The sequence below is a fragment of the Odontesthes bonariensis genome, chromosome 16 (genome assembly GCF_027942865.1).
Source record: "Odontesthes bonariensis isolate fOdoBon6 chromosome 16, fOdoBon6.hap1, whole genome shotgun sequence".
Taxonomy (NCBI): Eukaryota; Metazoa; Chordata; class Actinopteri; order Atheriniformes; family Atherinopsidae; genus Odontesthes; species Odontesthes bonariensis.
In genome coordinates this window covers 28,838,705-28,857,748 of record NC_134521.1, presented here as the reverse complement: position 1 = coordinate 28,857,748, position 19,044 = coordinate 28,838,705, and the positions used below count along the sequence as shown (strand labels likewise).

The 19,044-nt window shown below is 40.8% G+C and overlaps 1 protein-coding gene across 1 annotated transcript in view; it reads left to right on the top strand.

The window, feature by feature from the left end:
* The first annotated feature begins 1,998 nt into the window (after positions 1-1,998).
* The window catches only part of kcnj6 (potassium inwardly rectifying channel subfamily J member 6), a 28,960-nt gene continuing 11,914 nt past the window's right edge, over positions 1,999-19,044 (top strand). Inside the window, exons 1-2 of the mRNA XM_075486859.1 lie at positions 1,999-2,222; positions 14,786-15,706. Of these exons, the coding sequence (XP_075342974.1) occupies positions 14,809-15,706 (898 nt within the window). The 5' untranslated portion in view covers positions 1,999-2,222; positions 14,786-14,808. The remainder of the gene's footprint in view (positions 2,223-14,785; positions 15,707-19,044) is intronic.

Below are 19,044 nucleotides of genomic sequence, written 5' to 3'. Positions count from 1 at the left end.
ACTTCTCTTCCGTTCTCTGGGCCTTCCTGGCTGTCGTGGCTGACTTTTTAGCTTCTCCGTTGCTCCTTTCCACCGGGAAACGGGGACGATGGTGTTGAGGGTTTTGCTGTTAGATGATCGAATCTTCTGATGTCAGTGGGTCCGTTGCTTCTCTGATGAAGTGAACTTAAGTTCACAGAAGATTAATAAAAGGTTGCTTGGAGTTGGCTTTCTTGGTAGGGAAAGGTGATGATGGCGTGAAACAGCGGAGGTTAGGACGTGCGACGTAGAAGGACAGGGATGGCGAGGGACGAACAAAAACACGTAAAACGTGCATCTTCAGAGTATTTCAATCTGTTTCTTTCTTCGGGTCTTCCTCGTCTTTCTTTGGGTCCTGCTCCGTCCTTCTCCTTCCTCCCCTCCGTCGTCTTCTCCACGGCTCATACTCTCATCTTTCCGCGCTCTTCAAATCTCTCTGAGCAACTCATCTGATCAATTCTCCATTGTTCTCCCTCTGAAAACAAGAGCGTGCTTCTGGAAAACAACTAAGAAGAGACAAGACGCCTGAAGCGAGCCAGCAAACGAGAGAACTAGAGAGAGACAGAGCACAAGAGAGTGTGTTTTCCGCGGGTTCCGGGTTTTGACTCTCGGAGGCGGGGCTTACACTACTTTTTCAGCCAATGACATGCTTGAACTGTGTGCATGTCTGTGTAAGGTGATCTGTGCTATATGGGGATTTCTGGATTTAGACAAAGAAAACTCTTATTTCTCCATTACCCCATCTCATAGAACATTTGTCTCAGTGATTCTGAAAACACCACATCTTGTTAAGATATGCAGATTAAAGATATAACATAGACTTGTAATATAAAGACATCAAAATAACACACATGATAAAGACAATTATGACTTTCAAAATTCAGATGAATATCTATGAAATCGTGACATATGAATAGTGAGCCACACAATGTTCAATTTCTGTGTTAACAATGGGGATACCAAACAAATAACAAATAGATACCGAAGGGACATCGTTAAAAGTTACTAGTTGCATATATTGTCCATTTTACTGAGTCCTCTGGGATTTAAATGTTCAACTAATCAACACTGCAGACCACTAGGGGGCAATGTGGTTCCATCAGGCAGGTTGGGCGTTTTCCACCAAAATCAGTTCTTTGTCAATATTTAAGCCAGAATCGTACAAATTGTCTCTATATGCGTCTTGTGATCAAGCTGGAAACCTGAAAGAAATTGTACACGGTTATCAAACACATTTAATATAGTTTTAAGATTCGACTAAAAGTGAGTCTTCTCAGTTCGTATGTAGCCATCTGGTCGGTTTGCTGGTGAAAAGGGGTGTTAAAGTGTCAACTTTCGAGTTATGGTCTAGATAAGATAGTAAGTGTCCCACTTTTCCAAGAGTGAGTTCTTTGTTCATTCGAGTTTTCCAATTTTTATGGCAAGATTAGTGTCTGTTGCTTAATTTTCACTCCCAAAAAGCTTTTAAGAAGGTAGAAGGTGAACGTAAATTAGGCAGTTTCTGTCTCTTTTTCCTTTGTGGAAAGAAAATGAAGATCTGGTTTATGTCCACATACGTAAACATCCCCCACAGGAATGTTGGTTTTGTCAAAGTTTGAAAAACTCTTAATCCACACGGCACTGTGACTGCTACACAAGACCTAAAAATCAAGGGAAGTGTCACCTTTTTTCCCCCCACAACTGTAAGACTGTAAATATTTGGACGGTGACTAAACTCTCACTCCAATTTGGATGTCAATATCCTCAAATTAACGTTGAGAATCTGCACTTAAAGGCCATATTTGTTCTATCCCTGTAACTTTAAAAGGTTTTGTTAAACAGCCACTACAGCAACCGTTTGACGCCCAAACATACTCTGACGTTGCTGTGTGTACAGCCTGTATGTTCAACATGCAGTAAGGTGTAAGTAGCATGATACACCCACACGTTTCTCCGCCTCTCCCTCTCTCTCCTCAGTCTCTCTCTTCCTCTCTCTGTGCCCACCTATCTCTCTCTCCCAGCAGATGGGTGGAGGCTGACGGTCGTCTTTTCTGGATGGATGAAGGAAAAAAAGGGGGGAATTAGTGGCTCTCCTCTCCAGTTGGCTCCCAGAAAGCGTTTTTTGGTGAACAGAAACTACAGCAACAGCGGTGACTTTTCATGGGAGTAAAAAAAACAAACGGCTTGAAATGACTGCCGGAGTGATAACTGACCTGCTGCGAGAGGTAAGCAACCTTCCGCGCGCTGCTCCCGGCAGCGATGCTTATGATCGCCTTTTAAATGTAATCATCTGTTACATGGGGACGGTGGGAGTGGGGAGTTACATAACAGTGCACGGCAAAAATCGGAGATTAATTAAGACAGCCATCAGCAGGCAGAAGGACAAGAAAAAAAAAACGCGTCTAGATGGGAGCGTGAGTCCAACTGTTGAGGATCCGGGTGGCCGATTTACTCCGGTGACATGAGGGAAAAGCAGCCAGTGGGATGGAAGAAACTGGAAGGTGTTGAAGAAAATGTTCCAGGCGGTGAAATCCCGCAGGCCCACGGCCTCACACCACCACGGGACACGGATGAGGCCAATAAACGAGCCACGCTGCTGCACATACAAGCAGCAAATAAACAAAAAAAGAGGCTTTTATTATTTTTTATCAATATTATCCGGATCACCTACACCGTCTCCATGACAACGGTAAATCTCCAGTCTGGCAGTTTGCTCTCGTTTCCTGCGGATGTACCTGACCCAAGCAAAAAAGAATTCAGCTCATCCTGCTCTGTAATAAAAAAAAAACCTAGGTTTATGCTGAGGGACACTTTGCTTTAACGGATTACAGGCGCCAGTCTGCGCATTCAGTCCTAAAAACAAAGTTCTTTTCAAACACAGGCTGAACCTGCTGTTAAAGTGAACCAGATTATGTTCATTCACAGAAGTAAATCAGTGTTTAGGTGTCGAATATTACATCTCATCGGGCCTTAGTCATTACAGGTCGTGACAAACCCGTTTAATGAATTATTTAAACTTGATCTCTGTCAGACATTCATAACGCTGCACAAGCAGGCTATAAAGAGCCACAACTGAAAAGACTTGATATCAAAAGTCAAAGAAGTATTTTTTCTTTTCTTCTGATCATATAGTCTATGTGTCCGGTACTTAGAGAAATGGTCTGAAAACTGGGCTCACATCACCTGATGAAGGTGTCAGTTTGTGGGACTGATTATTGAGTCCCGCACAGGTAAAGAAGTGCAAAATGTGTTTGGAAAAAAAATCTTTTCAGCTTCACTTAGCGATGATTCAAGCATCATTTATTCATGCAGTCCTACAAACATTCACAATTGTCTTCACAACTGCGCAACCAGCTAACACAAACACAGCCGTCACAAAACACGAGATAACGGCTTTGGAAAGCTGGAGGTTAGTTTCCAGTTCAAAGGCTGTAGCTAACTGCTTCTTTTTCTTCTGTAACTATCAACAGGAGAGTGATCCAATCTCTAGTGTGTCACTATATGAATAACAAATTCTGAAATATGTGGGATGTAATGTCATGGAAATATGGTAAATTCCTAAAGAAACCCCGAATACTAATAAAATCTTAATATTAAACAATCTGTCTTTATTTTAGAGTTTAAAAATATGAAATCCGTTGCAGTGCTGTAAGAACTTACTGTTCTCCTTTTTGATAAAACATAACTGTTGGATTCTGGTGTTCCCCTAACTGACCACCACTGTCTCTAATCTGCTTTGTTGACCACTCAAGTCGGTCGCCTGAAGCTGTTGTGTTTTCTCAGAAGCTTGATTTGTGGTGGTAAAACAGTATTTAGGCTGGTAACATGATTCCACATTAGTTCCACCTGTTTCGGTTTTCCTATTGAGTTTGATTGTGTTTGTCCCAATCACAAACTAACGGCAGTGGTTTGGGTTTAACTGAAGCCTCTGTTAATGACAGCAGAGAGAATTTGTTTGGGGGAAAATTGAGTATGATGGCTGCAAGGGTGTATTTTCCGCTGGGACTGAAGGAACATGCCTCCCTCCCTTTTGAAAGAGCTATTTTAGTCCGTCTCACTTTCACAGCTTCAGGCCAATTTTTCACCAATGCAGAGCTCTTTAAATAACTGCGGAGACCCCAATTCAACCCTCTACATACAGGATACATATTAAAGTCTATCAGTAATTAAAGAAGAAAAATAAAAATGCTTGTGCTCTAAACAAATGACTTTCTCACGGTCACTGTAGACTCAATAAATTACTTTGAGGTAATGAACCTGATTTATTTTCTTATCCTGTTAAAGGGTCAGTTCAGACAAAATACAGAGTCAGCCCAGAAACACTAAGAATCGTTTTCATATGACGTCTAAAGCGCCTGTGCTCAGCTGTTTAGTGCCTTAAAATAGAATGCCTTCCCATGCGGCCTCTGCTTGGTTTCAGCCACATCTGGATCAAGCTCCCTATAGTCTAAACCCACCCTCCCACCACCCCCCCAAACACAGCAGAGATAATGCACAACATTAAAATGAACGATATATAAAATGTTTATCCACTGACACGTTCACACATGTCATCAGTCTGAGCCGAGGATCATTACACACATTAAGTCTGAATGCACCGCACTCTGCTCCAGGTCAAATGTGTTTTCCAGCTTAGTTACACCTGTACAGCCAGATGGTGTCTCCTCTGGTGATTCTGATAGTAACCTAATGAGGAGCTGTTTAAATGCTTTCGAGGAGAAAGTGGTGTAGTTAGTGTTGGTGAACCTCTACAGCTTTGACAGATTCAAAACTGTCCTGGTGTAATGATTAGTATAAAAGATTAAGATAGCTAGATGTTACTGTTACAGAGATTTAAGCGTAAGATAAAATTGTAATAAACTAGAATCACATGATGTGAATTTATTTATTTTTTCTTTGGGTGAAATATGCAACTATAATAAAGAGGTGCTTTGAATTTGCAGCCGCTTCGGTTCTTAGCTGGATTATGAGTGTACGAAAATGGCATTTTAGGGGAAGCCTGCATGTTGACCTGCTAAGTTTTTAGTATGTGATGAGTTTGGAGGGAGAGTTGGTTGAAGGTCCATTTTGTTGTTAGCAATGGAAAAGGGATTTAGAAGAGAAAAGGTATCCAGGGTCCTGCTAACGTTGGTTAATTATTTCTCATTCCCAGTTTGAAAGAGTTGAGGGTTAGGGTTAAGTTGGAGATAGGACATGCTAAGTTAGGGTTGGTCTAAGGTTACTGTTATAGTAAAATGTGTGTCATGTAGTTTGTTACACTGCCGATACTGTGGAACATTCTCCGTCAAAATGATGGATATGATTGATCAGAATTTCAATTCATTTGAATTTTATTTATGTATTGCCAAATTACTACAAATGTCATCTCAAGGCACTTCAAAGATACAATCCAATTCAAGGCAATTAAAATCCAATCAAAACCAATTAATTCAATTCCAAATTAGTCCAATTCGCACGTACAAAGCCAATTTAAAAAAGAGTGGCCGAGCTAAGGAAAGCAACAGATTACACTGAAACTTCTTTTCGATCCAATCCCCCGTCCTGAGGAACCAGACTCAGGAAGGGCGGCCATACGCCTCAACCAGCTGGGGTTTAAGAGGAAAGAGGGAACAACAAACACTGTAACACCAGACCAGGGATACCTGCTCAGAAAGAGAAACACAAGTTAATGACAACAATAATGTTATAGAGAAAAGAGAGAACAGAGTGAGGAAAGGTATATTATGGGAGGTCCCCTAGCAGTCTAGGCCTATAGCAGCATAACTATGGGAGGTTTCAGGGTCACCTGAGCCATCCCTAACTATAAGCTTTGTCAAAAAGGAAAGTTTTAAGCCTTAACTTAAAGGTAGAGAGGGCTTCCTGAATGTATACTGGAAGCTGGTTTCCCTGATAACTGAAGGCTCTGCCTCCCATTCTACTTTTAGAAACTCTGGGAACCTCAAGTAAGCCTGCAGTTTGGGAACGAAGTGCTCTGTTAGGAAAATATCTTACAATGAGATCTTTAAGATATGATGGAGCTCGGTCATTAAGGGATTTTAAATGTGAGGAGAAGAATTTTAAATTCTATTCTGAATTTAACAGGGAGCCAATGAAGAGAAGCTAAAACTGGAGAAAAATGATATCTCCTGCTAGTTCTCATCAGAACTCTGGCTGCAGCATTTTGGATCAACTGAAGGCTTTTCAGAGAATATGTGGGACAGCCCAATAATAAAGAATTACAGTAGTCCAATCTTGAAGTAACAAATGCATGGAACAGTTTTTCTGCATCACTCTGAGACAAGATGTTCCCGATTTGGGCAATATTACGAAGGTGAAAGAAGGCAGTCCTAGAAACCTGTTTTATATGTGTGTCAAATGATAGATTCTGGTCAAAAATAACTCCAAGGTTCCTCACTGTAGAACTAGAAGCCAACATCTAGAGTAAGTATATATCTAGACAGTTTTTCCCTGAAGCGCTCAGGTCCAGCGGCAACAACTTCAGCTTTGACTGAATTCAGGAGCAGAAAACTCTGAGTCATCCAAGTCTTTATGTCTTTAAGACATGTTTGTAGTCTGACCAACTGATTGGTTTAATTTGATTCATAGATAAGTACAGCTGAGTATCATCAACATAGTAATGTCTTGCCACTGTTGCTACCTCGCGGAACAACACAACAAACTAGTTTCAACATTTAAAAAAACACCATAAAGCCTTAAATGATAGCGGCGACTAGAAGCATATCACATCATCAACACAGCACCCGACAGGGCTTGTTAACTGAAATGTTCGGAAAGCGTGACTTCGTATGAAACTTGGATAAATTACTCGAGCAATAATGGAGTTTCTGACAAGGGACATGATTCCCATCACCACGGTGACCAAGCTTGGGTTTACAGCCTGAATTAATACACTGGATAAGCGGTACAGCATGCCATCCCAGACATATTTTAGCCAGGTTGCTATACCAGAGCTGTATAAAAAATGCAAGAAATGAGTGACTGCAGAGCTGAAAACAGCTGAGTTTTTCACCACCACGTTCGACATGTGGTCAAGCCGTACAGCAGAGCCCTATCAGAGTCTAGCCGTGTATGTTATTGATGAAGACTTACACATACAAAGGTGCTGCCTACAAACTATTTCCCAGATGACCACACAGGGGAAAACATTGCAGCTGCCCTCAGAGAGGGACTCGCCAGCTGGGATCTCCACAAAGAAAATCACGTCTCCATAACAACAGACAACGCGTCAAATATGGTCACTGCAGCAAAGATTAATGAATCAGAATCAGAATCAAGTTTATTGCCAAGTAGGTTTGCACTTACAAGGAATTTGACTTGGTGTAGTTGGTGCACACAATATAGATATATATATACAGAATCTAGATATATTTACAAATAGAGACTATGTGTGAATGTAACGCTGAAGGTCTGAAGATGCTATGTCAATGTAGCTTGTAGGTCTGGAAGGGGAGAGGGAGAGAGTCAGTGTCAAGGGGGGCTCCGGGCCTTGTTGATAAGGCTAGTAGCGGATGGGAAGAAACTGTTCTTCTGGCATGAGGTTTTGGTCCTGATGGACCGCAGCCTCCTGCCAGAGGGGAGTGTCTGAAAGAGTTTGTGACTGGGGTGCGAGGGATAAGCCACAACCTTCCCTGTCCTTCCCCTGGAGAGATGTAAGATTGCTGCCAATCACCTTCTCTGCAGACCGAATGACACGCTGCAGTCTGCCCTTGCCCTTGCCCTTGCCCTTGCCCTTGCCCTTGCCCTTGGCAGTGGCAGCAGCGTACCAGATGGTGATGCAATAGGTGAGGATGGACTAGAAGTGCACCATCATTGTCCTTGGCAGGTTGAATTTTTGAACCTCAAGTGGTCCTGGGAGATGATAGTTCCCAGGAAACGGAGAGACTCCACAGTGTCAATTTATGGAGTCACAGAGGGTGATGGGGGTAGGTGAGGCTGAGTTCTTCATGAAGTCCACAACCATCTCCGCTGTCTTTTGAGCATTGAGTTGAATGGACTAGACTTCATTACATTACATTACAGTCATTTTGCAGACGCTTTTATCCAAAGCGACTTACAATAAGTGTGTTCCACATCGGTAGGCAAAAGAACTTCAGGTCACAAGAAATCATAAGTGCATTTCCTTCCAAAACCAAACAGCTAAGAGCATAACTAGTGCTAGAGTAAGTGCGGTAAGTTAGGTACCTAGACAAATGGGAAGACAATTTAGAAAACAAAGACAATTTAGGAAACAAATAAGTGCGTAAGGAGCTAGGACGAAACAGGTGATGTCCTAAGAGGGCGGATCTGGGTAGTGTTTCCTGAAGAAATGCGTTTTCAGCCTGCGGCAAAAGATGGGCAGCGACTCAGCTGTCCTGACATCAGTCGGGAGATTGTTCCACCATCAGGGTGCCAGAACAGAGAAAAGCCGTGACCGTGTCGATCGTGCGCAGGGACCGCTGTGTGACGGGGCAGCCAACCGCCTGGAGGCCGCAGAGCGAAGTGGTCGGGCGGGGGTGTAGGGATTGACCACAGCCTGGAGGTATGAAGGAGCTTCAGTGTTTCAGGACTTCAGTGTTTGTTGTCTATATACTAAAAAAATCCCATTCATTAAAATCGATGCTTCATTTTATTTGATCAAAAGATGTAGAGCGCGGCTGTTTGTTTATTCTAAATAAGATTGTTTACTATAACAGAAAGATATAATCCCTCTATTTGTCGAAAAATACAAAAGACGAGGAACTTTAAAAAAAATCCCTAATGAAATCGCAATATTTGTTAAAAAAATTGCAATTAAATTATTTTTCCTTATCGTTCAGCCCTAGTGCAGACGTTCTCTTTTCTGTGATATGCCAAAGGATTAGACCGTTGTTTACTAGCACTACCATCCCTCTCACTTTACTGTTACCACTGTCTGGAGTCTCTGTCTGCCTGTATATTCATGAGGGCTTCAAGCTTGTCCATTTAACTGCCAGTTATTTACCATTTCCCATGATGATCAAGGAAAGAAATGGTTTAAACTTCGTCCTCCTTTCTCTCAATTTAGTTCCTGCTCTGCATTCTCAACATCTCTTCAACTCATCTGAATTTGGAGTCCAAGCATTCATTTGGCTTTGAAAAGCTAATTAAAAAAAATTTGAAAATCTCAAAAAGATCAAAAGAAATACAAAATATGTCCAGAGCATCTGCAGGAGGTTGCCACTAGGGTGGTACTCATTTATAGATGTAAATGATTTATTTCCAAAAAAAAAACCTCTCTAAAGTGCTTTGAAGCTTTGAAGTTTGAGCAAATTGAGCGAAACAATGGAGTTAATGACACTTGGTAAATGGTTAGTATCCAAATCACTGCATTCGTCCGTTTTTTTTTCAAAGTGACGAATATATTTCCCTGACTGACGTCAGGGAAACTGGCAGCGACAAAAGGTCCCCTCTTGTATGTCCTTTCTACCTGCCTCTCCACAAATACACTAAGACATTCAATCTACATATGTGCAAGAGAACACAACTCTGTGGAGACTGTGGGGAAAAAAATGTGGAGAAAGCAGAATTTGTATAACGTCATTTCATACTCAGTACAGTAAACACTGTTCTAACTCAGGCCCATTTTAGTGTGTTTATACTTCTCCAGAACCTGCTTTTCAATTCAAACTAACACATCGTATCAATAGTTTTTGCCAATTTATGCATTTTTAAGCATTTAAGTTTCCTTCATCAAAAAGTAACACAAACAGCAATAGGCTTTGTTAGGATCACGGTAAATGTTAAAGTTCATTCATTATGCGTAGCAGGCAGTCTGCAACATTGTCTATGATGGAGGACATACCAAACAGAGAAAGCCGTTAGATGCTCACTGACATTCACAGATGTTCCCGCCAGCCAACAGTCAGCTTTGTGTGTCACAGCCTTTAGGGAAGTAATTCTGAACAAAAACAATAACATTTTCCTTTCTTCTGTTTGTGAGCTGCATTTTGAATATTTGAGTGTGTTACCATTTTGCATTTTTCTGGAGCACAAGGTAACCATATCTGGGAAAAAGGATGGAGCTGGAACTGAAAGCTCATAGTGAAAAGCTGATCTGAAAAAAATGTGTGTATTTTAGGCCAGTGCGGTGGCACCCAGAGAAGTGGTCATACTCTTACCTTGCCCATATTTTGTTTTGTGAAGCAACCTGTCCAATTCAGCAAATCATTAAAAAAAAAGTCTTATAAACAATGACATACACTGGCAAATTTATTTCACTCAAAAGTGGACCAGTAGTTTTTGCACACTGTCAAAAATCTTCAGGCACATGACATCAGGCAGTAGTGTATGCTAGCCTGAAGCTAACATAACCATCCAATGAAGAAAATTAGAGAGAGATGGGCGGGTCATGTTTTTACCTTGTTAAGAGGTTTCATAGTGCTTTGTTATTACAGGAGGATACACTAAGCTAACTTCGTCCCTACATCCTCTTAGAGTTTGCAGCAACAGAGCAGTTTATACAGTGCTTCTAATTTTCTGTACCATTACAACAAACATCCTCTGAACACGCCTGTGTTATTATGTTTTTATTCAGATATTCAGTATGACAAAAAAAAGCACAGATGTTAGATGAATGGCAGCTCTATGCACAAAGCAGATCCCGTACATTGTTCTTCTTTAGGCCCGCTGAAACAAGATGAAACAGACAAATGTTATCCAACGTCAGGGCCTCATCCAGTACATTCCTGCTATATTGTGAGCACTTGGTAGACAGAGCTGTGCGTTGCCATGGAAACCAGTGCTGCTCAAGCTCATAATATTCCCCCGTGAATGGAGAGCAAGAACGGCTTCAACACAGCCATTTGTTCCAGTGGTAGAAACACTTAGCTTATGTTGTGGAGAAATTAGAGTCGAATCCCGCGTTGGTCAGCCGTCCATTGGGGAGTTTATTGAACAAACCGTCACAGCAAATGTGCATACAGAATGTACAAAATGTCCACCGTCTTCATTTTGTGACACCCCTTTTATACCGTTTTATCATAACAAGTGTACGTGGCCCTCTCTGGAGGCGCCTAGCTTTCGCAGTTTATCATAAACACGCTCATTCTAACTATCAACAATATTCTGAACCAGTCAACAAGGCACAGGATGTAACTAGGCCAGAAGTCATGAACATGTCATGACATCCTTCTCCCACACTTACACGCTAAGATGTGCGGAGTAGACGAAATCTGCCCTGATCTCAGGTCAGTACTCAGCACAGCGGGTGGGAAACTCTGGATGTGACAGCCACTAAGGATGATTCACACTACAATTCTGCTCTTTATTTTTTACCTCTGCGACCTCCAGATCAGCTCCACACACACAATAAACATGATTAGAGTAGCGTAGCATAATGCTGTAAATCAGCTCTTACAAATATAGTTATTTGAGTTACATAAATGTAATATTGGAGAAGTTTGAAGATGATGCTTTCAAACATCTGACATTTCTGTCATTTGTCTTGAGAGTAGACTTACAGCATGTGTTTATTTTCTACCCGTTTGCCTTCTCTGATTTTACTTGATTTTAGATTGATTCAGTTTTATGAAACTTACTTGTTTTATTTCCTTCTAGCTTGCTACTGATTGCTGCTCTTTTACAACCCCAATTCCAAACAAGTTAGGACACTGTGTAAATTGTAAATAAAAACTCTCTCATAAAACCAACATCTATCACAATAAAGCATAGAAAACATCAACTGTTGAAAGTGAGACATTTTACTGTTAAATGATGAAATATTAGCTCGTCTTGAAATTGATGGCAGCAACACATTTATAGAAAGTTGGGACATCCCAACCTTTAAAGAATTATGATTGTATTTTCATCAGTTGTGTTTTCTTAACTCGTTTACTGTTGTTGTATAATGATGTTAGAATAGCAAGCAAAGAACTCAAACACATTCATCTAAATAAATTAATAAATACCTGCCTGCTTTTGGACTTTGAGATTAGCACCCATAAACATGCGCAATCACAGACTGAGGGGAAAATCTGAAAATCTGCCTGTTCTGATTGACTTATTGGATTTTGACCCTCGGACCGATTAAATAACCCTGAGAACTGAATACCGTCTGTCTGCCTGCATTTGTGTCCGCCAGTTTCCGAATTCTTGATAAGACTAAGTATAAAAAAGTGTAGTCTCTTACCTTCCCTTACCCTTTATAATGGCACATACTTGGGGAATCTCCATGTGCGGCACACTATTTTCAACTAACAAAATGCTTCCAAGCTTTTAGTTTCGTTAGTAGGAAAGAAAGGGAGGGGGTGTGTGGGGTATAGTGCCATACTTCAAAAGTGTTGCTTGAAAATTGCATTTGAACCTGAGTGTTTTGAGCCCCGTGAAGAGGTTTCTTTTCAAACATCGTTGCTACAACAGACCACTCCGACAATGTACTGCGGTGTATTATACAAAATGTCTTTGGAAACTGTATGAAAAGCTTGCACTAATTTGAAAGAGATGTTGTAGGTGCAGAGAGGAATGGGATGAAAGGCTGCAAAGCTGGAGGTCATGGATGTATTGTTACTATCAATGATCTTTATCTTTGAATAGATTGAGACTAAAAGTATATATATATTTTTTTTTTTTACAGAAGGGCTTAGGAAACTGTATGACACCAAAATTAGCTGCCATGAAACTGACAGAGTTTAGGTCATGGTTCAACGTCAGCTTTGACACCCTAACTATTCATTTTCAGAGGATCATCTTAGATTACAGCCTCCCTGTTGGTGCAGAGGAGCTCCTGAGCTCCCAGGAAAAATTACAGCCTTGATACTGTGACAAAGTGTAGTTGACTTTCAGAAGTCTGGGTGATGGCATGTTTTCCTCAGGCATTTTCCTGCACATTCAGGTTGAAAATGTTTCTTACTACTGGTAGTGAATCTGCATTATGGGCTTTTAAGTTAATAGCAGACTAGGAGGGACCTTGTTCATGATATTATCTGCACGCATGCCTTGTTTGTGTAGCTGCCACTCAATCTTGGAACACATCCACAGTTAAGTCAAATTATCAATTCATCCGTCAACACTCCCCTCACACTAAAGCAGCTTTCACCCCAATTTATAGCTTTGAGAGTGTGCAAATCTGAAAGCAACTGCTTAGTGTGTCAGTGCATATGGAGTCAGCAACCCTTTTGTTGACTTTAAGACCCTTTAAGCCTTTACTGGAAACACGTTGCATCTGTTATGGAAAGCTCTGCCCGTTTGAAAAGGTTGAAGTAGATACATTAGTGGAGAGGTCACCTGCTTCTGCTGTGAATAAGATAACTTTGTTAGGTTTGTATCTGCTGGATCCTATTTGGTCGAGTTGCAGCAGAGAATTTTTAGAGCAGATTCAATGATATCAATGTCACTGCGTTACTACTCAGAGAATGTTATGTACGCTCAAGCTGTGAAAAACTGTTTGCTAAAAAGATGGAGACAGGCTCTCACAAGGTTGTTTGTTTTGTCCTTGCAGTATATTGATTTTATTTACAATAGCCTGAGCCCTAAAGTAAGTGATCCACTATCCTTATCTCAAAATAAGCGCTCCTGGGAAGATGATAAAAAAATGATAGCAGAGCATGGATGAACAGAGGAGAAATGTGGTGTGAAGCTAAATGAAAAATCGTTTTTGGATTTTTTCCAATTACTTGCTTTTTATCAGTCATTGTTAAACAAAACTAGCCAAACGTGCCGAGAAGGTGGACTTTACATTTTAATGAATATAATCTGCTAACCCCTCCCTCTCTGCTGTGCTTCAGCTCTACTTCCAAAGCCCCTCCCTGCAGAGAAGGCTGTCATGTCTGTTAGTAACCATGACAACTGCAGAAGCGGCAGCAAATGACAACGAACAGAAACCCTTCCTAGCTCAATGGCATAATTACAAGCTCATGTTTCATACTGCAACGGTTTGCCTCCTCATTCATTTTGATTGGGTGACGTCATGAGAGTTTAAATTGTGGGTTCATTGCTTTGCTTTTCTAGCCTTAAAAAGCTCAGGCATCAGCCAATTAAATTTGTTTGCACACAAACAGTGACTATTCTTTTAACTGATTGTGACTACAAGTCTAAACAGTAGACACATCCACCATCCAGCATTCACACATTGCATTTGTGTGAATTTGGTGTCAGTGGAAAATAATTACTTTTAGAGAAAAAAATCAAAATCCAGAAAAATGATTTCCAGCTCTTTTCAGCCAGATATAGAAGATTATTGCAGAGCATATGAGGCAAGTAGCAACTTTCACTTTGGTTATGGTGTTCGTGGGGGTCTCTGAATGACGGCAGGTCAGAAAAAGCTCATTTTAGAAAAACAGCTGAGCTTGTGACATTTGTCGCTCTGGTGTTAATATTAGAAAATAATAGTTTTAGCAGAACAGCAACATGGGAATGAGTGCTGGTGAATATGTAATATGTGAATATGTAGTTTTTTTCTGGAGGGAGGGTTTTGTTAATCAGTTGTCTGATGACATACAGAGAAATTTATGACTTACACTGCATTCTAACCTTTGTGATGACACATTTGGAAGGTTATTGATAAAGCACAGCTGTAATCTTTGATCTGGATTTCTACTGATTTTTTCAGATGACTTAGCAACTATAAAAGAATGACTTTGCCGGTTTGGCAGTTTTGAGAAGAGGCTGAAAAAATGGATGCTTTCATGCTGCTTTGACAAATGACTTTACAAAACCAACCGTAAAATCCTAAATGAAACAGAGCATGTCTTACGGAATGCACATTATGATATGAACCTGTGATATGAAATGTTTCGGTGTAAAAAAATCAGTCATACAACTCTGGTTCCATTCTGTCATGTCTCCCCTCTTATAGGCTTGAATCCACCGAGAAACCCCATGGAGCATGATGTGGAGAGCCCGACCATCATTAGGAAGCCCAAGTTGCCAAAGCAGGCCCGAGAGGACCTGCCTAAAGAGCTGGCAAAAATGGACCGAGCAAAGAAGATCCAGCGGTACGTCCGGAAAGATGGCAAGTGTAACGTCCATCACGGGAACGTGCAAGAGCGATACCGCTATCTGACAGACATTTTCACCACGCTGGTGGATCTCAAATGGGGGTTTAATCTCTTCATCTTCGTGTTAGTGTACACAGTAACATGGCTCTTCTTTGGCTTCATGTGGTGGCTTATTGCTTACATCCGGGGTGACCTGGACCATTTAGCAGATGACCAGTGGACTCCATGTGTCAACAACCTCAATGGGTTTGTAGCAGCTTTTCTGTTCTCCATTGAGACAGAGACCACCATTGGTTATGGATATAGAGTCATCACGGACAAATGCCCCGAGGGGATACTTCTGCTTTTAATTCAGTCAGTGCTGGGATCTATCGTGAATGCCTTTATGGTGGGTTGCATGTTTGTTAAGATCTCGCAGCCCAAGAAGCGAGCTGAGACACTAGTGTTTTCCACACATGCAGTCATCTCAATGAGAGACGGACGTCTGTGCCTGATGTTCAGAGTCGGAGACCTCCGAAACTCGCACATCGTTGAGGCTTCAATCAGAGCCAAACTTATCAAGTCTAAGCAGACCAAGGAGGGGGAGTTCATCCCTTTGAACCAGACGGACATGAACGTGGGTTACAGCACCGGAGATGACAGACTCTTCCTAGTGTCACCACTCATCATCTGCCATGAGATAAACCAGCAAAGCCCTTTCTGGGAGGTCTCACAGGCCCACCTGGCCAAGGAGGATCTGGAAATTGTTGTCATCCTGGAGGGGATGGTGGAGGCCACAGGTGAGCACTCACAATTGGGTTAATTTGTGTTGTCATTAGGAACTAATTACAAAATTCTGTACAGTAATTGTTCATTGGATTAAATCCCCAGCACATGTATTTTACCATATATTTTTAGAAAATACGTGATTATTGTGTTGAATTCTTACAGAAGCTGCTTCTTTTTCAGAGCGCTTTATTATTACAGTACATGAGCAATCTCTTTAAACTGTGTTTTTAATATCTTGTTAATTCATTTCTGTCAATTCGACACACAATGCCATCACACGCAGAAGTAAAAATATTTTTATCTATGTTAACTGCCTGGCTCAAGGGATACAAGGCCCGTTGGTCAGTCATTTCATAATTTTTCTCTCCAACATTGCTGCCAGATTTACAATTATTACAATGATAAAGTTTAGAATGCTGAACTGGAACCAGCATGATTTTCCAATGTACAGTAATGTCATACATCAAACTGACTCTGGGTTTGCCATCTTGTGAGACAGTCCCTGCTTCCACTCACCTTCATAAGTTGGATTTATTGTACAAAAAACATTTACATAAAATCTGTGAGGGTCTATTGCACTCTTGGATGCACAGTGGGTTCTTCTGGCTGCTTTAACCCTACTCCCCTGTTATTAGACCTCCGCCGCCTGTATTTTTCATCTGTGACAGATTCTTTTGCAAGATTATTTGGTTTGTGGCACCTCTTAAAACTGAATGAAATGCTAACTTCTGAATGGATCTCAAAGATAATTGTGTACAGACACGGTGCCCAGAAAATTAATCCTCAGTCATTTGCACACATGCACACTAAAGATTGTCCAAAGAATGGAATTCAAACTTTATCTGTAGTTCATTTCTCACACATGAAGTAAACAGTGGTTTCACTGCTTGTGTTCTAACGTGTGGAAATATTCCAGGTTACTCTAGAACCTAGATAACTTCAGTCGCAGCCCTGAATACTTTGTCAATGTCAGCATGTCAAGCCAATTCATGTTTTGCATCGGCTTGCACGTGAAGCTGTGTGACGTAAATTTTAGGGACCAAGTCCCTCTGTATTACAGCACATGCAGCCCAAATATTTGTAACTGTGTGGACTAAGCACGCAGATTACAAATGCACCTGCATTAATCTCCATTCACAGAAAAACCCCAGTTCAGATAAAGAAGACAAGGAGCAGAGAAAGATGGACACTTCGTTTGAGGAAAGACTGCAAAATTTTTTGTTACCCACATCCCTACAGTGTACTATGAACTTATTATTATGCTCGGCCCTGCTGACCCAAAATTAGGTATGAATAGCAGAGTCCCAAATGGTTCATGGATGCAGAGACAACGTGCCTGGTCCTAATGTAGTCCGTTTAATTCTCCTTTGTGTTGTGTGAAAGATAAGGGCTGCGCCCCTCTGGATTGAATGTGAGCACTTTATCTCCACCAGCAGCAGCAACAGCAACAGCAGAAATAAAGAAACAACATATTCAGGGTTGCTTTTGTACAAAAAAAAAAAATCGGCATTCATCCAATAAAAAATGTCCTTGCAAAAACAGAGACTATACTATCTATAATAACTTTAAAAAAGACATAGATATTACTTACAAGACTAACAATAAAAGAATCGATACAAAACAATCACTGTCTTGTACAAAATAAACAGCAGCTCAGCTTCAGCCACTTCGCCTCAGCAAAGTTCTCCGCTAAGTAGCAGATTTATGCATGAATATCTAAAAAGAGAAAAAGCAGCCTCAAAAGTTAAAAAAATATCAATATACTGATGTACTGACCTTTTCTCATTGTAAATGAACATCATCCTTTAAAATAAACAGCAAAGGAAGTACATCCCTTTCTGAGGCAATGTAACACAAAACATTTCCTTTTATAGAAAAGCTATAATGTGTAATATTTCACGGACAATGAATGTCTCCATGTCGCTCCGCCATTTTAAAACTACGGGATTTGTAGAAGGACATGTCATCAGCTTCGCATTTTCCGTTTCCAATGTGTAAACGGAAAATGCGAAGCTGATGACATGTCCTTCTACAAATCCCGTAGTTTAAAAATGGCGGAGAAACATGGCGACATCCATTGGGGTGTAACACTCTTATGTACATTCGCATGCTGAATATAAAGAATATAAGAACACTGCACTTTTGTGATGGAGGTAATTAATAACGATTGAGGTAATACTTGTGAATGATAAGACTCAAATTTGTTAATAGACAACGTGAAATATTACACATTATGGCTTTATAGAAAAGTGTTCCATCTTTTCACAAGACATTGACTTCCAGAGAGAGCACATTAAGAGCACTTAGAAAGAAATCTGAAACCAGAACTTGAACCCCCTGCTCCAAGAAAAGATGTCTGCTCAATCAATAGCATTTTACACAACTGTTCAACATCACATTTGGTGTCAGCAGTTAGCTCAAAGTGCTGCTGTCATCACTGCTTAGTGTTCTTCTTCACCTAATTGTGCTCATGTAAATAGTTTAATCTTCCCACGATTCACGATCTTCTCCAGATGTAGTAACAATTAAGTCCTCCGCTGCTGCTGTCACAGGTAAAACAAACTTCAGCTGTAACAGAACATTTGTTGGCTGACATCGAAGAAATTCACAAAGGACTTCACTCTGAGACCAAACCATCACAGACCCCTAAAGAAGCCTCTCCTGAGTTGAGTTTATCGTACACTGACGAGCCAGAACTGTTTACCGTGCTAATCTTTGTTCCTGTCTCATCTGGCGTCACATTTGCAACGTTTGTCAGATCATTTTAAGATTTTTGAGATTTGGACACATTCCAAAGTGTGTGACACAAACTCAAGCCTGTTTAGAAGAAGTCGACAATAAATTTGAAAATAACATCAGATATGCAGCCACTGCATTTGTGTTCAATCATGTGTCAACAGCAATAAGTCATGATATTTTGTAGATATTTTTGTACCGATTGAGCACACAAATTGGCAATACAGACAAATCTAAGTTTATGTACAGTAAATCCCATTCAGATGGTACTCACTTTTATCCTCACAGACAGAATGAGACAGGCTTCGTGATTAGCAAGATACACTGAAACATTCATGTAAGACAGATATAGAATAAATAAATGTCTGGGGGAATCTGCAAGGGATAGCTGCACAGCAAGGAGATACACAACCACAACATCTGGATGACCAACAGGACACGTGTTTTAGACATACAGCAGCAAGGAAAATTAGCATGTAAAAATAAATATTTTGAGATGAGAGGAAATGTCCTTCAGATGCCCGATGCGTGTTAGACACAGGTGGGTAGCTGTTTGTCCCACTGACAGTTTGAATGTAATAAAATGAAACTGTTACAATGGCTGAGTGGCATG